Source organism: Pipistrellus hanaki (assembly GCF_964339955.1).
Source record: "Pipistrellus hanaki genome assembly, chromosome: 13".
NCBI lineage: Eukaryota > Metazoa > Chordata > Mammalia > Chiroptera > Vespertilionidae > Pipistrellus > Pipistrellus hanaki.
In genome coordinates, this window is record NC_140515.1 from 42021947 (window position 1) to 42045879 (window position 23933).

Below are 23933 nucleotides of genomic sequence, written 5' to 3' on the forward strand. Positions count from 1 at the left end.
CGGAATTAATTTATATTACTTGTCTATATTTTAAAAAATAACTGAATGATTATATATGTCCGAAGTTTTACTGAAAGAAACGACCAAAAGAATGGAATATAATGGCAAGTGCCAAAATAACACTCAATTATCTAATTGATAAAGAAAGATAGAAGCATTACACATCAAGCAATCCTTAACACAGACACATAAATGGTGATTCTGGAAAGATACCAAGCATGAAAAAAAATAGCATTTGTGTGCCAATAATGAATATAAAAAAAAACTAAAATTAAGTCTAGTACCTATGAACCTACTGCTTTGCTATAATACTCCATTTAACCCTCACAGGCATTTTATATGGTAGTATCATCATCTTCACTATACAAGTGACATCTGAGATTCACAGGTGAAAAACTTGCTCAATATCACACCACTAATAAGTGTGGAGACAGAATTAGCCTGATCTAAGTCTTTCTGTATCATGACCTGGAACAAATAGTAATCTGGACAAAAACTTCTTTCTCATGTGAACCTGTGCTGTGGATTAGGTGCTAACCTGAAACAGTGGTCTTGGTGATTTATTAAGGGATCATCTAAAGGTTCGAACAGCTTGCTCCATCCACACTCTGAGATTTGTACTCTTCTGGGCTAAACATAATCTTCTCTCCCTCACCCTCCCAGATCCAAAGAAATTAGAACCAAACTCAACTTACTCAGCAGGTAATCACTCACATCCTGACCAGAGAAAGAGAGAGCTGGAGTAGTGCTTTTGCATGCTCACCTCAGATAAGCACAGCTGGGCTGCAAAGACCGCTTCCCCAAATTCTGTTGCCAACTTGAATTTTATGATTTTTCCTGGCAGATGATCAAATGCAGACTCTTAACTGACAGCCAAGTTACCTAACGGCAGCTGCTAGGAAGAACTAATTTAGAATGCAAATCTAGTCTTTAATCTATGGGAAAACTGTTCCAGTGATAAATGGCCTTTGAAGCCATAGTTTATGAAAGACACCCCCGATGCTCTCTAATATTATGGAAGAAGAAATATTTAGCTGCCATTTGTTTACTTTTGAGCAACTGCCCCTGCCACCTCCCGGGAGATTGGAGTCCCATGGAAAGCGGGTCCAGGTATTTAAAATCAGCCTCAACTTTTTTTTCCAAAGAAGGAAATTGAGATCATAAAATGGATGTTTAGACTAATTTCAAACAATGTCTTGTTAGTGTCTTGGACTCCACTACTTCAGGCTAAATCATCTAAAGGACAAGGTAACTTGGATGTAACAATTTGCCTGGAATTCTTTGTGATGCCAAGAATGTGGAAATGTTAGCACCTATCATAGATCCAGCCTCTAAAAAAATCCTGTTCTGTAGGAATGAATTATCAGTTAGAGTTGGTAGTCTTTTTTTCTTCTTTTCATTTAACTACTAACAGTGACCTTCTAGAATACCTAATAGATGAAGAGTTCTCTGCTTCATTCCACAGCTTTGATCCTCATCTCTTCAGTGGAACAAAATCTTAGAAAATACTCAGTTCTGGTTATTAGGAGGTTTCTTATTATTTCAGTAAGTTATTAAAGATACCTGGTCTTGTGCAATATGTATGAAGATCTCATCATGTGGCAACTGTCAGAGTTAATGCAATAGGAAAAAAAAGTACTTCTCTATCTGTTCTATTTTGTTAGGCATGGGGAATAATTACTGTGGAGCTTCAAACAATTCAAAGAAGTATTCTTCAAATAAGAATAAAGGAAAAATTAGAAAAGGGAAGATATATCCACTTTCATTTTTTTCTTTCAGCTTGACTTTTTATACAACAGAGACACACTTATAGAGAACTTTGATTATTAAACTAGAAACTCTCATAACCCATGATATGCCTCTAACTAGTCACTTTCACACATGTTCACTGTTCCACATGAGCCAACATGCATGAAGGAAAACTGAAATGGTGCCTATATGTGGTCCAGCATTTCCCTGCCCCTATCCCACCAAATACTATGATGGAGAAAATAAAGTGAGCTCATAGGAGGAAGACCCAAATGGGGCAAAGGCTGTTTCTTCAATCTCTTCTAAAATGTCTTCTTTTCATGTCATGGGGTATGGGTTTTTTATGGTTTGAGTAGGGAAGAGGAGGAAGACAAATTGGGGGAGAGCCAAAATATTATAATGTTCAGATAAAACAAAGCTTGGATATATGAAGACAGTGAAACGTGAGCAGACACTGGATATATTTTGGGGGTATAACTAACATGATTCATGTAGTATTGGATACAGGGTATGAGATTGGGAGAAAGGATGATTCTAATATTTTTACGAGATCAAATAGAAAGATGAGTTGCCATTATCAGAGAAATGCTGTCTGTAGAGTAGGTGTGGCCTTAAGTTTTGAACATTTTAGGTTCGAGGTATCTATTAGCTAAACAAGTAAATATACTGAGTGAGCAATTGCTACTCAAGTATGAAGTTGAGGAAGTGATTTCAGTTGGAGGTATAACTATAGATATCATATGTATATCCAGGTAACATATTCCTTTCTTCCATCTCCAGATACTGAAGCCATTCTTCTGCGAACTAAAATCAAGAAGCCTTTTATAGAGAAGACATCTCTTCATGAGACAGGACGACGTCAACTCCAATTCTTTCCAAGACTCTTCATTTCCACTGAGGTCCTAATTTTAGTTATTTTTTTTAATTTAAAACATTGGCAACATGCTTCAAGTTAGAGGAGATGGCATAGTCAACATTTTAATAGCCTGATTCCATGACAAATGAGTCAATTCTCAAAATCTACATCAATTTTCTGCCAGCATGTAAGGGGTTAATATAATTACACCATAACTAAACATCTCCACAGTGAAAAAAAAAAAAATGGAGAGATGGAACTGACCTAAATAATTCATTTAAAATAGATATCTGTCATTTCATACTGGTCTTCAATAAAGTATAATGAATTTTCAACCAATCTGAGTGTCATATGAATATGCAAACATGGCCACATAATCTGATTTTCAAAGTTAGGAATTAGGACATACACTGTGGCTACTGTTTAAAAGTATAAAAATCATATGGCAGGCTAAGAAAACAAGTTCCTTGTGGCAAACCATTTGACTAACCTCTCTGGATAAGAAGAGATGGACTATTTTGACTACTCTTCATGACAAATTGCAGTCTGCTGACTGCTAATAAAAAGAGACAAGAGTAGGTGCAGTAAAATATTCACATTAATTATTAAATCCACATAATGGAAAAGTGCCTCTTGTCAAAACTGATCAGCTCCTCTCAGGGGAAGATCCAAGACCACGTGTATATCAGTAAACTAGTTTGAGCTCCTTGCTCAACTTTTCAAAACCAAATCTCACTCACTCAGTGTTGCGTGTTAATGTTTTTCCATGGGTCACATTCTCATCAATTGATGCCATTTACCCTTGTTTTGTTTCAGAGGTTAAAGCAAGAACTAATAATATCTAAATATTGGTATCAAATGAAAACAGCAACTTTTCTTTATTGTCCCTCTTCAATCAAAAATAGAAATATATAGTCCTGGCTGGTATGGCTCGGTTGGTTAAGAGTATTGTCCCATGCATCAAAGGTTGCAAGTTCAATCCTGGGTCAGGGAACATACCTAGCTAGTTTGTGGGTTTGATCCCCAGTCTGGGTGCATATGGGAGACAACAAATTGATGTGTCTCTCTTGCATTGCCCTTCCGTTCTCTCTAAAAGCATCAATAAAATAGAAATATATCATTACCATATGAAGTCCATTCATAGAAGAAATATTAAGTTTTTTTAATCGATTCTTTTAATAGAAAGGCATGATTTGTAATCAAATACATGTTATCGTATAATTTCATATTCTACTCAGTTTTCTTTATACTTTGCACTCTAAATGTTAAAATTGTGCTTTATATGCCTCTAACTTACTGTTCTGTATTTTATAAAGTATTAAAAATACCACAAAATACAAGAAAAAGAGTGTCTTTGTGGCATATACAAAGGACATATTAAATGTTTATTTAATCAGATATTTACTCTAAATACTTTATGAAATCAATAAATATTTTACCATAATAGTGCTCTATCATTATTCTAGTTTTGCTCTAAAAATGCTACCATTTTAAGAAATATGAGTTAGCTTAGAGAGGGGAAAAATACTTTTACTGCATATAACATATATTACAGACACATCTAAGAGCAACGCTGACTTTGAGCAACTGATTCTAAAACACTTACTTCTCAATGTCTTTTTAAACCATGAATAAAGCTAGTTAGTGTTACTTAAAATAAGACGAAAATTAAAGATAAATATTCCCTAGCCAAAGTTAAAACATAAACAAAAAGCCTAACTTCGGAAACCATTAAAAATCAACAAAATTAGACTTGCACACATTCTAGTAAAACATATGCTAAACTGTTTCTTACAGAAGTACTGAATATTCATTGAATTATAATTCACATGATTTTAATACCATACAATAACAACAGTAAGAGTGAGGAAAAATTCATATGAAAGTAGGAAAACAACAGATCATAAGCTATTCTTTTTTATTAAGAAGGCAAAAAGATGATACTAATAACATAGGACAAATTATCAACCAGACTTTTTCCAGAGAATCTTTCCTATGCAAGAACAGACAGAGTCAAAGGTAGACATGACGACTCAATGAGACCCAAATGTAAATGATAAATCCACCCACAAAAAGCCTTGGAGGAAAATACTTTTCCCATGGAGGGATGATTTGTACTGGCCTCCAGGTGTAATATTATGTGCACTGATGAGCTGATCAACAGAACAGAACTTCTCCCCAACTGTAATCAAGAGTGATTGATGGTTGGGACAAAAAAGTTGATTATCATGACAAGTTCACTGATGCAGAGAAAATAAGCTCTGTCTGGGAAACGGATAAAACCTGCTCAGAGACTACCTCCTGAAACCTTATTTATAAAGGAACCTAAGAGAAGGTTCAAAGTTGTACAGGCAGACCTAATATTCCAATAAACCTGATAAGAATAAATTTGCCGTATATCAATTTACACAGGTTTCTGCGTAAGGGATTTCATAGCTCATTTAAGCCCAGCAGAAGGTAAACTACATAATGCTCAAGTACATGTGTTATTATTAAAAGTTATCTCTCTACTTCTCAAAGTACCACTGAAAAATCATGCATGGACACAGAAAATTAAACTTTCATGCCATATTATGCCTCCATTTGCCCTCCTCAAGTCCCTCCTTCCTTACAAAGAACGAGTTCCCCAAATGACTGCAACCTTTACCACTATCAGATTCAATTTACATCAAAGCATAGATTTGGACTGAGCCAACAGATCCCAGAGGCAGTATTCTACATTTAAAATGAGATTTGGCAGGCTTGAGAAAGGTGAATCCTGGCCAGAATCTTGGGTATAAGTACAGTGTTCTAAAACAGTAGCTAGATTATGCAGAGAATCATAGAATATGAAGGAATACATCCATATTTTCAAGTTCTGGTTCTAACGTCATAAAAGAAATTCCAGCAATATAATACATATGTAGTACGTGATTTATAGCATGCACACTACAAATTCATTCTCCTTAAACTACTGATGAAACCAAATAGCCACTCCTAATTCAGCCATCATAAGAAACTTGGAAGGTAAAGGAGGTCAAATGAATGGTTTATGTCATCTATATAGATATTTTTGGCCATGTGGACACTTGAAAAAAAGTAAATGTATTTCATTAATTAACTATTCTCTAGTTAATTAATATAGAGAATACAGGACTTAGTAGAAGAGACAATCTACACCAATAAAAGAGAAATATGCAAATTGACAGTACCACTGCTACGTCCACCAGCCAATCAGGAGTGAGTATGCAAATATGGTGGGCTAATTTGAATACACAGGCACCCAGCAGCCTGGGTCCTAGGAAAATCTTCTGGACCCAGGCCACTCCCGAGGCCATAGGCCCCCGAGTAGGCCCTGAACTGCTGAGGTTCCAGAACGCACCAGGCCACTCCTACCTATGGGCCTTGGTGAAGATGGGCCAGGGGTGGGGCGGCAGAGGCTTGAGCAGGGGCTGACCACAGCCCAGGGGTCCTGCCCAAGCTGGGGCAGAAGCTTGATCGGAGCTGGCGTCCCTGCCAGAGCCTATACATAGGCTTGAGTAGGGCCTGAGCAGAGCCAAGGAGCCCTGCCCAAGCCATGGCGAGGCTTGATCAGAACTGGGGGCTCCTACCCAAGCTGCAGCAGAGGCTTGATCGGTGTCCAGGGGCCTTGCACAAGCCATGGCACAGGCTTGAGCAGGGCCTGAGTGCAGTGGGGGGGGGGTTGGGTGGGGGGGAGGATTGGGGGCTGCCCAAGCTACAGCAGAGGCTTTATTGGAGCCAGGGGTCCCTGACCAAGCCACAGTAGAGACTTGATCAGAGCTGAGGGTGGAGGTGAGAGGTGGGGGGCCCTGCCCAAGTCACAGAGGCTTGAGCAGGCCAGGAGTTGGCACCGGGAGAGGGGGCAGAAAGGAGTGTGTGCCAGCATCGGCTTCTCAGCAGTCCTCCCTATGGGAGCAGACCTAAGCTGTCAGTAGGACATCCCCTGAGGACTCCCAGTCTGTGAGAGGGGAAAGGCTGGGCAGAGAAACACCCTTCCAGTGCACAAATTTTGTGCACCAGGCCCCTAGTATCAAATAACATCTGTTAAGAAGGGCAGGATACAAAGGGTCACAAAGCCAAAATGACTCAATAACAGCCACTGATATGAATTATCTTTTTCTCAATTTGTTTTGCTCCTCTGCCTAAGTCCAAATCCCTCTATTGTATCCTAATTCCCAGGACTATAGTGAAACTGATGATTTATGAAATGCTGAAATAAACTATAATAAAACAGAATAAAGGAGAAGGGGTCTGATAGACAGTGACTCCAATGAATGAAAAGGAATGAACAAGTTTTATTTTTGAAACTTCCAAGTATTGGTGATCACTAATCCAGTTTCTAATAATACTTGTAGACACTGTGTTGTTGGTGCTTAGCCATACACACACACACACACACACACACACACACACACACATGGCCCAGTTTCCAGGCTGCAGTAAAATCTAATTCCACTTATTAATTTCCCTTTTCATTCATGGGCATTTTCTTTTTTAGGGTTTAGGGAACCAGTTGCTTAGGATGTGCACTGCATTGCAGAGGAATCAGGCACTGGGGGAAAGGCAACCTCAAGTTCCATTTTTATCAAAATGTAGCTATTATTCTAAATGGCCCCACTGAAACTTATGCCAACTCAGAGATTCCTGTTTCCACCTTAATTTGTGTTATTACATGAACAATGTTTCTGGTCCTGAGCACTTCATTTATTTACTTACTCAACATTTATTGAGTGATATCTAAGACTTGCAGAGGTTTTCCTACATTAACAAGCTTCTTGCCTCATTTTTGGGGACATGTGGATAACATTTAATTCATTTAATTGGAAACATTTCTCTTGCTTCAACAAGCAGTACCCATCCCATCACATTCTTTCCTTTCATGCTTTGCCCATGCTTAACCCTCTTGGCAAATTCATCACAGTTAAGAGGTAGCATTTGATGAAACAGATTTTCTTATGCCCCCTTCAATACTTACTACAATAGTATTGCTCTTTAAATGGTTCTCAGTTCTGAAATGTGTTTCACTATTTTAGCTATCTGCACTACTGGCAATCTAGCTAGGAGTGTAAAACTGGTACTAACCTTGATTAACTTTTATATTATGAATAGAACTTCAGTGATCAATTGTCTTAAGTGAAGACTGTCATCTGATGCCAATGCAAATCTCAAAATCAATTTCCCTGAGGGTATGTCACTTTAGATGATAAAAAGAAGTGCTATGTTGGGACTTAAGAGCCCTGTTTCCAGTCCTACCAGCTGTTTCAACAGCTTCAAGACCTTGAAAAAGTCAACTAAATATTCTGGCTTTCGATTTTTCCATCTGTATAGTCTTTATAATGGACAGAATGGTTTCCTAGACATCTCTTAGACCTAATACACAACAATTCTCTGAGGTGCTCACAGTACTCCACAGAAATAGGAATCTCTCTTTGATTACTGGCGGTTATGAACACACTAGAGGCCTAGTACACGTATTCATACACCAGTGGGGTCTCTCTGCATGCCCTGTGGGATCAGGCCAAAACCTGCAGTCCAACATCGCCCTGAGGGATGTAGAAGAGCAGGAAGGAGCAGGAGGCTGGGGAGGAGCCCTAGCCCAGGCCAGGCGCCATGTCGTTCCTACTCATCACGGCCTTGCTGTGCCTGCCGCCACCACTTGGTAGGCTCACTGCTGCTCCACTATGGTCTCCATGCACCCGTCCTAGGATGATACCGGTGTGTCCGTGACCAACAAGCAGCCACAGGCTTGCACCCAGTAAATCCCGATGCAGGTCCAGTTCCAGATGGGGGAGGGGCGTGTAGGAGGAGTGTCTGTGAGAGAGGCTTGCCAGCCCTGAGCCCTGTGTCTGGCACCTGTTGGTCAGCTGAGCAGGCCTCCCACTGTGGGAGTGCACTGACCACCAGGGGGCAGCTCCTACATTAAGCCTAGGCCCCAGTAGGGGGTGTGCAGGAAGCAGCTGATCCATGATTCTCATCATTGATGTTTCTCTATCTCCCACCCTATCACTGAAATCAATAAAAACATAATTAAAAAAGGGAAAGGGAACCAGAGAAATATGGACTCTTTTATAAACATTTGTCTTTTCTCAGTCTCTTACTCTTCCTTCCATCCACAGATGAAACTCTGAAATATCAAAGCTACATTCAGAGAGTCCTAAAATGTCCCAACATTGAAGTTTAATTTTTAAAAGCCTGCCAAAGAAGTACAGTGCTTAAATAGATCCTTCCTGACTGGCTTATTTTCTCCTGAAATATCTAGCAGCCAGACCCAATATCTCTTGCTTGGTCTTCCGGTTCAAGTTTTGCTTGCTGAGATTTCCGATAGTGATATGGGTTCCATTTAAAGAAGTAAAAGCTAGTGACGCTCAAGGTTGATATGGTGCCCAATGCACACTCAGAGTATAATCCAAAGAGAAATCCTAGCCATTTGTTTCAAACTCAGCCACAGCCTACAGTCCATCAGCACATACTCCGGAGCTAGTACCTCACAGGGTAACCTTGTGGCCCAATCAAACCTCATCGGGTCCCAGAAGCCAAATGGCCCTGTCACAGACCTGCTTTGGAAGAAAAGCCCTGTGTGGGAAAACCATGGTGCACAGGGCAAAGCTCTAAATAGCTCTGTCAGTCCTGGAGGCTCACAGAGGACAATCTCTTCTGAAAGAGATAGTTCAAAGCTGCCCGAAGATTTAATTTATAACTGGGTCCCTCAGATCCTTTGAGACTTAGCAGCAGCAGCAAGACTTAAAGAGGTTGAGAGTTTTTAATACATGCAGCTCGCTGGGGACAGGCTGCCCCTGCAGCTATTAAGAGGTAAAAGGTAAAGATATAACAGGAATGAGAACCTCAAATCAACAACAACAACAACAACAACAAACCGCACTAACTACAGACACTTTAACTTGAATAGACTCCTTGAAATACTTAAAAAATAGAAAAGAGTCTTCAAATGTTTGTATTGTATTTCTTAAGAAGTGATTTAACATTCAGGAAAACACACACACACACACACACACACACAATGTAACTGCATTGTTTATCCCATAAAATAAAAAATGACTTCTCCATTTCATTCACTATACAGTTTATACTCCAATTGCCTATATGCTGTGTCTTATAATCCTTACAACATGGAAGGAATGGCTATTTTTTAATTTTATTATTTTATTTGTTTTTTCAAATCACCTTGTCATAAACATGACTGGAAAACACCTTGTCCTGTCCCTGATGGTGACAGTTGGGACTCCGGTTACATTTACCCCTTTCCCCTATGCTGACCACAGCCCAGCACTAGAGACTGCACAGTCTCCTTCACCCTCTCAGTCCTGGGAGAATGTGGCTTTGGCCATGAGCTACACAGCAGGAGTCTGTTGGGGCCAGGCTTTTAACATCCGTTTGTTATCAAGGGAGCAGTCTTAGCAGAATTTCACTTAGAGTCAATAGCCAGTCTTCCCTGACGTTTCCATGGGGACCTGAAATTTTAGAGCCATTTCAGGGAAGAACATTGGAAAGAAATTGAGGGGCGAAAAATACAGTCACAATGTACACACACACACACACACACACACACACACACACCATTTCTAGAACCAGGGGGCATGGATGAATCACTTCCTCCTCAAGGCCCACAGGGTGCAGAGCTGTGTGTGACTTCTTTGGGGCCAGGTGTGACCTAGTTCCTATGCTCAGAATACAGTAAAAATCGGGTTTGAGTCCTTAGTATACATTACAGACATTCTTTGGATTTTAACTTGCTGTGTGACCTTGGGGAAGTCACTTAGCCTCTCTGAGCCTTGGTTGCCTTATAAAAGTTATTTTGAAAGAGTGCAAATGAGATTGTGTGTGTGTGTGTGTGTGTGTGTGTGTGTGTGTGGTGTCCTTCAAAGTTATTCACCTGAAGTATCCTACCTTGTAGTTACTACAAATAATGTTTATCAGTGAATTTCAAACTTTGAAAACTTAAGATTTATCCAAGTGTTTTTTTGTTGTTGTTTTGCTTTGTTTTTTTTTAGTGGAAGCTTAGGCACCTCCTTGAGATCCTGATCAGTAAGCATACCAGTTGGGCTCAACTGAAGATAAGTCACTCTTGTTACTTGAAGCTAAAGAGGAATTAGTTCAAAGTCAAGAAGAAGGGAAGCAAACTCTAGGGGAGGGCTTTTTAGGTGTAGCAGCCAGAGAAGCCTCAGTTGGTGCCGTAGACCTATGGCAGCCCCATCCCTGGCTCAGAGCACACACGACATCCAACATCAACAGGTGGTATCTCCCAGCTGGTGCCATCCCTCTGCCTTCCATGGGCCATTCATTCCACCAGCCAGAAGGTCAGCTCCTCAGGGATATGGGAACATGGTAAGACCAGAGAGAATCCTGGGGCTCCAGCACATGGACTCAGTTATTTTGGGGTAAATGGATTCATGTTTCAGAAGAGATGTTGGCTTCGGGAAAAGTTAAAGCTGTACTAGCATTTAGTTACATGAGTCTCCAATGCCAAATTCCAAAGGCTGTGCCATTCCATTTCAAAGTTTCTTATAATCCAACAGTGGTTATATTTCCAGATAAAGAATTCAGCCAACATCCTGGTTGTTCTTGATGCTTTTGAATGTAAAGTGAACTAATGATTGTGGAACCTATAGGGTCAATGAAGGCTCAAGGACACACAGTCAAGCAAGAGATGACAGATCTAGACCACAAGTAGTTTAATTCCTGATCCAATGCTTTTCGTACCATCCCCCTTGGCTTCCCTATATGCAACTTTAGGTTTGGGGTTAAATGCCTGTCTCCCATGCATATATTTTTATTAACCTTTCTCCTTGGATATATAATAAAATGCTGAAATCTGGACAAGGATAATACCTATGGACTCTCCTGTGCATGTTTTGAGGCTGCAGACACTGCTAGTCACCCATGAGGAAATAGAAAATTTGCAATGGAGACCTTGAAAATGGAATGTAAAATTTGGTACAAAACATGCAGTTTAAAAAAAACATAAATAGGATAAGAGATGCAATAATCCCTTCATAAAATTTAAGCATGCTTATAATAAAGGGAATTAAGAAAATTTTTTAAAAATGTAGAAAGAAGTAAAAGAATAGTTCTCCCACTCTAATACAACCACCATTAGTTTTTTGTTTTTCTCGCCATCTAAGTAGTATTTCCTTTAAATATCAGAACTCCTTCCCTATATATATGTTGATTTAAACATGTAAAAGATGTGTCTTAACACATGAGGTTAAGAAATTTTAATTATCTAATTTGGTCACTTGGTAGGAAAAAATATAATTCATATTCATCCTTATATTGCCACATTTGGTTATAGAAGTTATGGCAGAGAATTACAGTCAGATATATTGCTTAGTTTCACTACATTTCTGGGTTCTAAAATGCAGAATAGGAGCAATGATGTCTGTGTTATTACACCATTGGAAACGAAGCGATTCTATGGATGATGATCCCAAGGACCCTTCTTTGGAGGGGTCAGAAGCCTCTAAGCAATGGGATCCCCTAATGAGATTGTGGTCCTGGTTAATCACAGTCCTCTGAACTAATCAATGCTTGACAGTCCTGACTCCTAAAGGACATGTGGCTACTGTGTTATAGTTCAGTAATTTGAGTTTACATTTAAATTTTAATGGTGCTTAGGACCGAACTGTGGGTATGACTGAATATGACTGAAGCAATTGGAGAACACTCCTGCGTCCCTTTGATTGGCCTTGAATGACTTTCCACAACAGCTCTGCCTGCATCCTTTCAGTTCCACAGAGAAAGAGGCCTCATGCCCTCCCTCTGAGACAGCCTCACTGGGCAGGAAACACACAGATCTCCATTCATGCCATCACTGTAGGATCCACTGGAACTTCAGGATGGACTGCTGGCCTACCTGGACCAGATGAGGCAGCAACATCCGAGAAGTGGACAATGACCCAGTGAGGCCTTGTATAAATCCCCCCCCCCCCACTCTCCACACTTCAGTTTCCACACGTGAAATTTGGTAGAAGTTTTCTACTGTCTCTACCATATTATGAAATGCTATTGTTAGGAGGTTATCCATAATGACTCTTAGATGCTACTGTGTTATGATTTCTTAGTTTAGGGTCTGAGATCTTACTTTCCCTTCTATAAACAGTCATTGAGTAATCATTCTCTACATCACTTGATCTTACATCCACACCAGCCCTGCTAAAAGTTGTCTTTCAAAGGCAGGCTTAATAACTTGCCTAGGCCAATGCTAATTTATGCTTATTTTAGTATGCTGATAACATAACTGGGCAAATTACAACCTTTCAGTCTTTAATTGGCAGCTTTTTGCATAACTCCATGTGTGTTTCATATAAATCTTGAGAATAGTTTTTTTTTTCTTTCAAAGAACAGCCTATACCAGGAGAAGGCACTCTGACTTAAAGTATATACAAAATAATGTGGAATTTTAAAAAAGATATTTTTAAGGCCAAAAATGGAAAATGAACTATACAGGAAACAGGTACAGCATAACACCAAACTACAAAGTTTATAATATAAAGGGTTAAAATATAAATAAAAGCTTAGAGGAAAAGGAAATTGAATTTTCATGATGCAGAGATGAAAAGAACTACAAACTATTATTTTCACCAGGAGGGGAAAAGCTTTGAAATGTAAAAAGGTTCATAAGGCAAAAATACTTTCCTACATGATAGAGGATTCAACCAAGCACACAAGGGAATTGCAATGTTACTTTTCCAAAAAGATTCCAGATTTAAGAATGGAAACAGGAAGATAAATTCCAGATTTATCAGAAAAAAGCAAAGAGGTGGTTGTATTGAGATTATAATACATTTTCTTGATATTAAAATGATCCTATATATATAAATGATCATATATATATGATCATTTTAAATACATATATATATATATATACACACACGTGTGTGTATGTGTGTGTGTTTGTGTGTGTGTGTGTTTGTGTGTGTGTGTATTTTCCTTTATTTAGAGATTAATTTCTTATATGTGAATGAACAGATAATCAATACAATTGATCTTGGTGTTCAGTTTTAAATATTATATAAAATTAATAGTCCTGGATATGACTGGTCAATAAGTAAATAAAACTAATAGTTCCAGCATATTCGTTCACTTTATTGACATTATAATGCTACAGAGAATATTTTTAAGGTCTCTGAAGGGGTTTCTACTCCTGCATTTCAATTTTGCGGTAATTATGTTTTGCTTATAACTCAAAGTTAAAATGCTGCTATGTCATTTATAAACTCAATTATCTTGGGTCTTCCAATTTTTAAAAACTTCAGTTTTAAAAATTAGCACTGCATAATGAATTTACATTCAAGTTCAAGATAAGGAAAATTGTGAGGGCAGTGAATTCACATGCGTTCAGTTTATATAGACCCACAAAATTGGACTGAGTGATTGTCTCATGAATTCAGGGGGTTATGAAATACAATTCAAACCTAAATTAGACATCTGAATGACTATCCGTGCTAGGCAGAACAAAGGTATTTATTAATGACATTAATCCCTGGAAATGATGAATATGTTATATTACATGGCAAAGGGGGTTAAGTTAGCAGAAGACATTTGGTTGCTAATCAGTTGAATTTAAAATAGAAAAACAACCCTAGATTAGACAGGTGGGCCCACTGAGATGACAACGGTCCCTAATCATGGCAAAGGGAAGTGGAAGAGTAAGAGAGAAAAGACTCGGTCAGTCTTGCTGGCTTTGAAGATTGAAGGGAGTCATGAGCCAAGGAAACAGAGCACCTGCAGAAACTAGAAAAAAAAAAAAAGGCAAGGAACTGATTTCTCCTCGACACACTCCAGAAAGAATATATCCCTACCTACACCTTGATGTTAGCCTAGTGAGACCCATTTCTGTCTTCTTACCTCCAGACCTACATAGTAATACATCTGTGTGTTTTTTTTTTTTTATTTATTTAAACCACTAGGTTTGTGGTAACTTGTTTACATAAGCAATAGAAGATTAATACAGTAATCATGCAGTGAATGGTCATGCCTGCACTTGCATGACCATTGAGAAGGAGAAGCAATTGTCCCTAATAAATATATATTGATTCCTCTATCACCTTGAAACTTCATTAGCAAGATAAATTGCTATTCTTTCTTGCAAAGGAAACAAAGAAAATATTAGAAAAGAAGTATGTTAATGTTCTTTGTATTGCATTATGTTAATAATCATATTTGAAAAATATATGTATTGTCTAAAGCAATGTCTGGCAAACTCATAAGTCAACAGAGCCAAATATCAACAGGACAACAATTGAAATTTCTTTTGAGAGCCAGATTTTTTAAACGTAAACTTCTTCAAATGCCACTTCTTCAAAATAGACTGGCCTAGGCCGTGGTATTTTGTGGAAGAGCCACACTCAAGGGGCCAAACAGCCACACGTGTCTCACGAGCCGCAGTTTGCTGACCGCTGGTCTAAAGCATACCTGACAACATTTCTAAAGTCTTTAAACATGACTTTGATTAATATCTACAGAATAAGAAACAATAAAAAAGAAAGAAAAGAAATAACTATCTTAAAGTGGTAAGTGATCCACCACTGGGGATCATCAACCAAAGGAGCTAGCCGGACGTGGCAGATGGTTTTCCTAATACAGAGGAAAATATTGACAGTGAAAGTGTTGGTGGCATGGGGGGGGGGGGGGGTTACTTTTAAGTAGCCCTCAACAGATGAGTAAAATATCAATATGATTTAAGAAGAAAGGGAACCAATAAGAAGCTGCTTAAAATCATCATTACAAAACAATATGATTATTCACTGAGTGCTTACAAATTATCAAAACTGTCTGGCTAGCATGGCTCAATGGTTGAGCATCAACCTATGAAACAGGAGTTCACAGTTCAATTCCAGGTCAGGGCACATGCCCAGGTTTCGGGCTTGATCCCAGTGTGGGGCATGCAGGAGGCAGCTGATGAATAATCCTTTTTCATCATTGATGTTTCTCTCTCTCTCCCCTTACCCTTCCTCTCTGAAATCAATAAAAAAATCAATATTTATTTAAAAACTGATCAAAATTGCAATTGCAGTTGACCCTTGAACAACACAGAGGTTAGGGGAGCCAATTCCCTGTAGAGTTGAAATTTGTGTGTAACTTTGACTTCCCTAAAACTATTAATAGCCTACTGATGACCAGAAGCCTTACTGATAACATATACTGTTGACTGATACATATTTACATGTATGTATTACATACTGTATCCTTATAATAAAGTAAGCTCGAGAAAGATGTAAATAAGAAAATCATGACATATGTACTACTATTTTTAATACTTTAAACAATAAAAAATAAAATCATAAGGCAGAGAAAAATGTATATACAGCAAGTACATATTTATTTAAAATTCATGTAAAGTGGATCCACATTGTTCAAACCTGTGTTATTCAAGGGTCAACAGCACTGAATTCTCACCTCTTATTTATCTGTCAGACTCCTCCTTTTCCTTTTTTTACAATAGCTGGAAGAGTTTGCTATTTAATATTGATCCCTTGAAAATACTATTGATTAACAAATTAAACTATAGTAAATTTCTCAAAATTCAAACCAAAGTGCTCAGTATTAAAATACAAACAACAAAACAAAACAAAAACTGTCCCTCCAAGTCAAATGCAGTATGTTTAGTGTATATTTTTATAGCAGCAAATACCTTTCAAATGCTGTGCAGGTAACCTACCTTGTTTTTCTTTTTAAGCCAGCAGACAGAATGTTATAAAATTACCTGATGATTGTATTGTACTAATAGGTATGAGTTCATAGGATAATCGCGATCTTTATACAAAATGAAATGTTTTCAGAGAAGAAAAAAGCCATTATCTGCTCCATCTTATTTCCTGCTCCTGATTATCTGCTATCCTCACCACAGAGTTCCCAAGAAACCTGGTAGCCCAGGAGATTAAATACTAGATGGCCAAACATTCTTCAGAGCCCAGATCTGTTGGTCATATCCACAATGCACATCAATAGTGGGACAAGATGCTGACACTTGGAGGGGCCATTTTGATAGGGTGAAGTTCTCTATTTGCTTAGAGTATTCACTAAGTGGTCAATTCCTATTCCTTCCAAACCAACATTCCTGCTCTTTTCTATATTTCTCAGGACCAACTCCACACAAAAGTAGGTTGTGAGGAGCAATATTTTTCACATTGTCCATGAGCTGAAATTAACTTCATGGTGATGAACTAAGAGTCTTCCCTGATCTTTACATCGGTGTGAATAACTCTGCGAATAATTTGCAAAGCATTCGTCAGTCTACAATTGTCTAACATCTGCCATGTCCTCCACTTCAGTTTTATTTATTAGGGGCTTTGAGGACTTTAGAACCCCTGTTAAAATGATAATACTTCTAGGACAGTCAATTGAGGACTCTAGCATAAAAATAATTAAGGACACAGGACTGATCTAGAACTGGGGACCACCAAGGCAGGCAAATAGAATTTACAAAACTAAAATCTTGACCTTGAAATATAATTTGGTACCTATCTTATTTCAGAGGTGCAATTTATTGAAAACCTCACTGGTCCTGTATTTGACCATTTCCCAAAAGGAAAGCTGATAACCTACAGTTAGCATTCTCAAGAGACTAAAACAATATCATTAAACAGGAAGTATATAAGATTATATATGTGAGGTTTTTTTCCCTAGTAAACAACCAAACATAATACAATAAACTCCAAAGTTAAAGCATATAGGGAGTTAAAATGTTATCTCTAAATTTTGGCATGCTCTATTATTGGAGACAAATGTTTAAGAATTCTCTCCTGCAAGATCAGAACAGCATAATACATTTTTTTTTACTGCACACTAAATGATAAACTTACATCAGAATTAAATCTCAACTGGCAAATGTTGCATGATATGACTTGCTTTCTTCGATGAGGAAGAGGAACCCCGAATGTATGATTTATTACAGCTTTCTGAATCGGGTCCATCTGTAATGAGAAAAAGAATACAACAAATAGAAATAAAGCTTGTCAGTTCCATTGGAATGTTGCCTACTTCATTAAAGAGCCAATCTGTACAGCCTTAATCTACTGCTCACATTATAAAAAGAATTTTTTTTTAAGAAATGGCATTTCTACTTTGTCGAAAAATGGAAAACAATAAACTCAAAGCTCACTATGATAAGGGAATAATAAATGTATCTATTAGAGTATGCATATTAACTGTTTTTCTCATTTAGGATCAACAATTGTCTCAGTTTGATAATCCTAAAATATAATTAAAGGTTTATCAAAACTCAAGTTATTATAAATGCCACCAATCTTACACAGAAGTGTGTCTGCACCCTTGGCCTGAATGGACTTCAAAATAGACTTGGTCAGAGGATCAGCTCTGAAAATAAATGATGCGCCATTATCCAACATTAACTTTATGCTATGTTTTGTATCTTTTCTACCTTACAACTATAGTATACAATTTCTGCTTTCTAAGAATTCAAATATATAGAGCTATCAATGAATTTAATAACAACTTATTGATTCCCTAATAGATACTTATATCTTATGGATTTATATTTGAGGTTCAAAGAGCTTGGCCACATATCAGTTATCTCTCCCCACCCCATTCCACAGGACATGACACGTGACACCAAATACACAATATCAATAATCCAGCTTTAATAAAACATAATGTCTCCTCATCAAGCTTTGTCTTACAGTCCACTTTAGTGGTTCTCAACTGTTAGAGTCAGGTAAATTTTCTGATCTGCTTCTTAATATATGTACAACTTCTTTATTTATCTGTGTTTTTTAAGGTTGTTATGAGGTTTAAAAGTGATAATTCATAAAATTAACTTAGCACAGTCAGTGTTAGGCATATTTAAAAGTCCATAAATCTTGGCTATTACATATTCTTCATTTGCAACACATGTGAAATAAGGTTAACATGAGCCTCACACTCTTTTAGTCATTGTTGGCAACCATCCATATCTCATGTGGCAAAAAATAAATAATTTTTTTTCAAAATGATTTAAATGTCACATATATAGCCATGACTTCTGGTGAATACTTATAAACTTTGGAACTCTTTTTAAAAAAATGGCATTTAAAAAAATAAATATGCTTATTTATTTTTAGAGAGAGAAAGGGACAGAGAAACATTGATCTGTTGCCTCCAGAACCCAACCCAAATGTGGACCAAACCCACAACCTAGGTATGTGCCTTGACTGGGAATTGAACCCGTGACCTCAAACCAACAGTGTACAGGATAACACTCCAGGCCAACTGAGCCAGATCAGCCAGGAATGGAACTCTTAACTCTCATCAGATACAAAGTTCTTATGAGAGTGATCCCAATGGGTGGAAATATTTCAGACATGACTGGCCAGACAGACATCAAAATTAAGCATGGCCTATATGAAATAATGCTCTAATGGTCACCTGTGATACTCTGTAGTTTGTTAACTACCCTAAACAAGTCAGTGACAAATCCCACCTCCTCTTGTGTATTTCAAATCATCAGATCCAGTTGATTCATGGGCTCTCCTCACTGGTAGGTAGAACTACAACTCTTATTAGGTTATCTAGGCATTCTTACTGTACTTTTCTAAATAGAAATAATAGCACACATCATTTATTAAGTGCCTTCTCTATACTAAGTCATAGGCAGGGTGATATATATATATATTAAACAGTTACAATGATAAAAACAAAACAAAAAGACATGGGTGTAACCGTATTTATCTTCCACCATCACTTTAAATGTCTTTATCTTATGTGAATCCTTGCCACGATCCTGGATGAGACTCAGCTACGTGATTTTTCTGATCACTTCCAATAGGAACAAATTCTAGCACCTTCCCCCACCCATTTACTAGTGGATTCAAACATATTTTCTTTTTAACCAGTTTCATTTAGATATAATTTACATACAATAACATTCACCAATGCTAACTTGTAGAATCGGCTGACATTTTACCAATAAGGACAGTAATACACATAGGGCATTTCATTACATGGAAAGGCTCCCTTCTGCTCCTCTGTGGTCAATCCCTTTCTCTCACCCAAGTCTTTGAAACCACTGTTTTTCTTTCTGTCACTATATTTTTGCCTTTTCTCAAACTTCATATAAGGAGAATTGTACAATATGTGGTCTTTTGTGTTAAAGATAATGCTTTTAAGAATCCACTATGTCCTTGCATGTATTAGTAGCTTATTCCTTTTTATTGCTGAGTGGTATTTCTTTATATGGAACTACCACAGTGTGCTTATCCATTTGTCAGCTGATGAACATTTGAATTGTTTCCGGTGAATTCCACAAGCTTTTTAAGTCTCAATACATATCTAAAGCTCATTCCTAAATTCAGTTCATCAATTTAATACAAACATTAAAATTAATTCAAAGTTATAGTTTCTTTTTTGAAAATTGAACCTATTATCAAATAGTAGTTTGAAAGGCAATAGGAAATGGTACAAGACTTCTCTCCCAGCCCCATTCTCTCTCTCTCTCTCTCTCTCTCTCTCTCTCTCTCTCTCTCTCTCTCTCTCTCTCTCTCTCTCTCTCTCCCTCTCTCTCTTTCTCCTCTCTCTCTCTCTCTCTCTCTCTCTCTCTCTCTCTCTCTCTCTCTCTCTCTCACACACACACACACACACACACACTTCTCCAAGTCGCCTAATCCAGCTAAGTTTCCAAACCTTTGTCAACCCATATCACCCTATTTTTTTCAGACCCCAAATGGATAGTGGGCAGAGCCTGATAAAGCCAATAGCCACACAGATGTGTGACTCTAGGCTGTTTCAATAGCCTTCATTCTACTTTCCAAGATCCCTCTATATTACCTTACACATGCCATCACAATGCTGCCATGACAACGAATATGGAGACCAATAGGGGATAATTTCCCTTTTTAGCCAACAGGTAAAGAAAATAAAATGCAGAAAGAGGTCACTGACTTAGAGGTAGTTACCTCATCATGTTATATTGCATCTGTTCTGTACATAAACGAGGCCCATTTCTACCAGGGTATAAGGTGAATTAACCAGCTTGGGAATACTGAAGTACACTTATAATAATACTATGAAATAAAAATGAACTGCACATTTACATTAAATGTGCTCTCTAAACTGTGATACAGACTGTTTATCATATATTGGCGAGCAGCATATTATTTTGATCTCTCAGTAGCACTGAGGAAGCAGTAACTGCATTCATTTCAAGTTTGTGTGGGAGGCATTTTGGAACTAGGCACCATGCAAATGTGGCATATTCTCTAGGTTTAATTCTTTTGTGTGAATTGAATGATGATCTGATCGCTGTGACTAAAAAGCAAATTTCACAATGCAAAGTCCTGTATTCTTCTTTGGAGACAATTTCATTTCTGGGAAAAAAAAAAAAAGGCTCCTAACTAAGTTATATTTTAAAGATGAATTCACAAACTAGAGTTACACCAACACAAGTATTTATCTTTTATCATTTTAGGAGTTTAGTACAACAAAATGATAAGTTTAATGCTTTCATTAATTAATATAAATCATATCATATTCACCTCTTTAGTACTTTCATCTATAAATATATGTAAAACCATTTACAACTAAAAAATTTGAAGGGGCAAAAATCTAACAACCAGTTCTGTTGTTGGTTAGTTAAATAAATCTATTGTATATGGTATGTATCTAAAAGTAGTGTCTACTATCAACTCAGGGACATACACACAGCCACTTTGATCATTTTGTTTAAACATACCATTATTTATCAGTATGATCAAACATTTTATTCGAAAACAAAGTCATATATGTTGGTCCCACCATGAACAAAATAGGAGTGATCTGTCAAAACAATCATACCTTACTACACTGAGTGGCCAGATTATTATGATCTCTGAACACATAATAATCTGGCCACTCAGTGTATATCTATATAATCCTATATAATAAAAGGCTACTATGAAAATTGTCCCCTCAACCAGGAGTTTGACCAACAAGCAGGTTGGCCAACCAACTGCTCATGTTCCCTCCCCCTGGCCAGGTTGGCTGGACCCCACGCATGCACAAATTCATGCACCAGGCCTCCTCTAATATATATACTCAGTGTGTAGTGTGTGTGTGTGTGTGTGTGTGTGTGTGTGTGTCCAGATTATTTTGCGTTCAGAGATCATAATAATATGGCCACTCAGTGTATGTATATGCACATTATCATTACTTTTTCTACAAAACCAGTCTCTAGATATTTCAATACTAAGTGTAGACAAGAATAAAGGGAAGGTGTTAAAATAAATTGTAGGAAACCTAGATATAACAACCTGGAGATTTACAGTGCACAATAAAATATTAAATTCTCTGAGATGCACCATAATAAAAAAAATTGTTTTAAATAAATAATTTCTAAAATAACTAGAGTGCTCATTGTTTTCTTTGTTTGTTTTTAAATTTAGCATCCCTGGTTTTATGCATGCAGTTTAGAACGTAGATAATCTGAAAAATGAAATCATTACAAAAATAAGATTAAAATGTAAAGCCTTCAGTAGAAAAGTAAAGGCACTAAACTAATAATGTAATACATAGAAATCATATCCATAAAAGCGCTGATACATTTCACCTGTTCCATGCAGCACTGAATTAAAAACTGACAGAAATGGTGAAATATACATGGTATTTTAATCCATATTTCACTAATTTCTAAAGTGGGAGATCTTGAAAGCTAAATTCTCTAAATACCAATACCTAATATCCCAAAGCAAACAAACAAACAAAAGCAAAGAATGATTCTGTACCTATTAATATGCTTACCCAAACCCCAGACAAAAAATCAATTTCAAACTCAGCCTATGGCCTTATTTAAAGCCAAATGAATATGTTCTTCTAGATTTCAGGCTTAAGGATCTTTGCATTTTTATCTAGGCTCTGCTTTTCCCTCCCCTCCCTTCTGGGCATTCTGCTAAATTGATTTGTAAATAAGTGTGCAAGGCACAGCCTCAGGTAGAGCAGCCACAGCTCAGGGTTCCCTTCTCTAAGAAGTCTGCTTTATTATCAGAGAGGCCCTGGCTTACCCCTGAGTTCACATTCCCCGCTCTAAAAGAACTCCTCTCTCTAGATTCCTATTATTATTGTGGCTTTCACTTTTAAATTCAAATAATAAAAACTTAAATGGCAGGAAGTTTAGAAATCCAGAAATATAAAGGTTATCTCTTCCAGCTGGCATTTCTATGTAACAGTGGCAAGTAACAACGCTAAAGGTTATACTTGAGGGCACTTACAGTTTTTTGTTTTTATTTTTATAAGCATCATTTCTATCTTAAAAACTTAGTGAGGAACTCTCATTGCCCCTTGCCTAAAATCATACAACAGTAAATGCTGTGATATTTGTGACCTATTAGTATTAAATGACACTCATTAGAGACCCTGGTAGATTAGTATTTCAATTATTAATTAGAAAAATTTGTGTTTACATGACTTACATAAACACATTAGAAAACACTAATGAAACATCCTATATAATAAAAGGCTAATATGCAAATTGACCGAATGGTGGATGGACCAGTTGCTATGATGAGCACTGACCACCAAGGGGTAGATGTTCAATGCAGGAGCTGCCTCCTGGTGGTCAGTGTTCTCCCACAGGGGGAGTACTGCTCGGTCACAAGCTGGGCTCAGGGCTAGTGAGTGCAATGGTGGTAGCAGGAGCCTTTCCAGCCTCGGCTGCAGCACTAAGGATGTCCAGCTGACAGCTTAGGCCCGCTCCTAATAATCTCATTCCTGCAGCAAATTTATCCCTTTGAAAAAAAATTACTTTTTGTCATTTTTCTTTAAATTTTCATATGGATGTATAACTTACATACAAAAAAGCATGAACATCTTAAGTGTATCCTTAGTTGCATTTTAACATGTGCATAGTCTCATATTATCACCATCCCAAAAAAGATATAGGGTATGTTCTGTAATCTAGACATTCCCTGGTCCTGCTCTTGCCCAGTCAATACCCTCCAGTGATCACTACCATTGTAAGAATATCAAAAGAGGTAATTTTTTTCCTGCTTCTGTACATCATAAAATATAATTTTCACAGTATGCATTCTTGGGTGTGTGGCTTCTTTCATTCAGCATTGTGTTTGTGAGTATTTTTGGCCATTGTCAGTGCTCTATAGTGTTCTATTGCACAAGCATACCAGGACTATTTGTCAACTCTACAGTTGATGGAGATCTGGGTTTTCCATTTGAATCCATTTATAAGTAAAATTACTATCACTATTTGTGAGTATAGGTTTTGTTGGACATACCAGTCATTTCTCTGAGGTATATAACTAAATTAAACGTCGAGGTATGGTATGCTTTAATAGATACTATCACAGAGTTTGGCAAAATGGTCGTTATAATGCTGCAATGCAATTCT

The 23933-nt window shown here is 37.5% G+C and overlaps 1 protein-coding gene across 2 annotated transcripts in view; it reads right to left on the minus strand.

Annotated features, from left to right (window-relative positions):
* ZNF385D (zinc finger protein 385D) overlaps nucleotides 1-23933 on the minus strand; it is a 274109-nt gene that overhangs the window by 99017 nt on the left and 151159 nt on the right. For both annotated transcript variants that reach the window (XM_084902977.1, XM_084902976.1), the window contains one exon: nucleotides 17428-17538. In XM_084902977.1, coding sequence (XP_084759103.1) covers nucleotides 17428-17538 — 111 coding nt within the window. The remainder of the gene's footprint in view (nucleotides 1-17427; nucleotides 17539-23933) is intronic.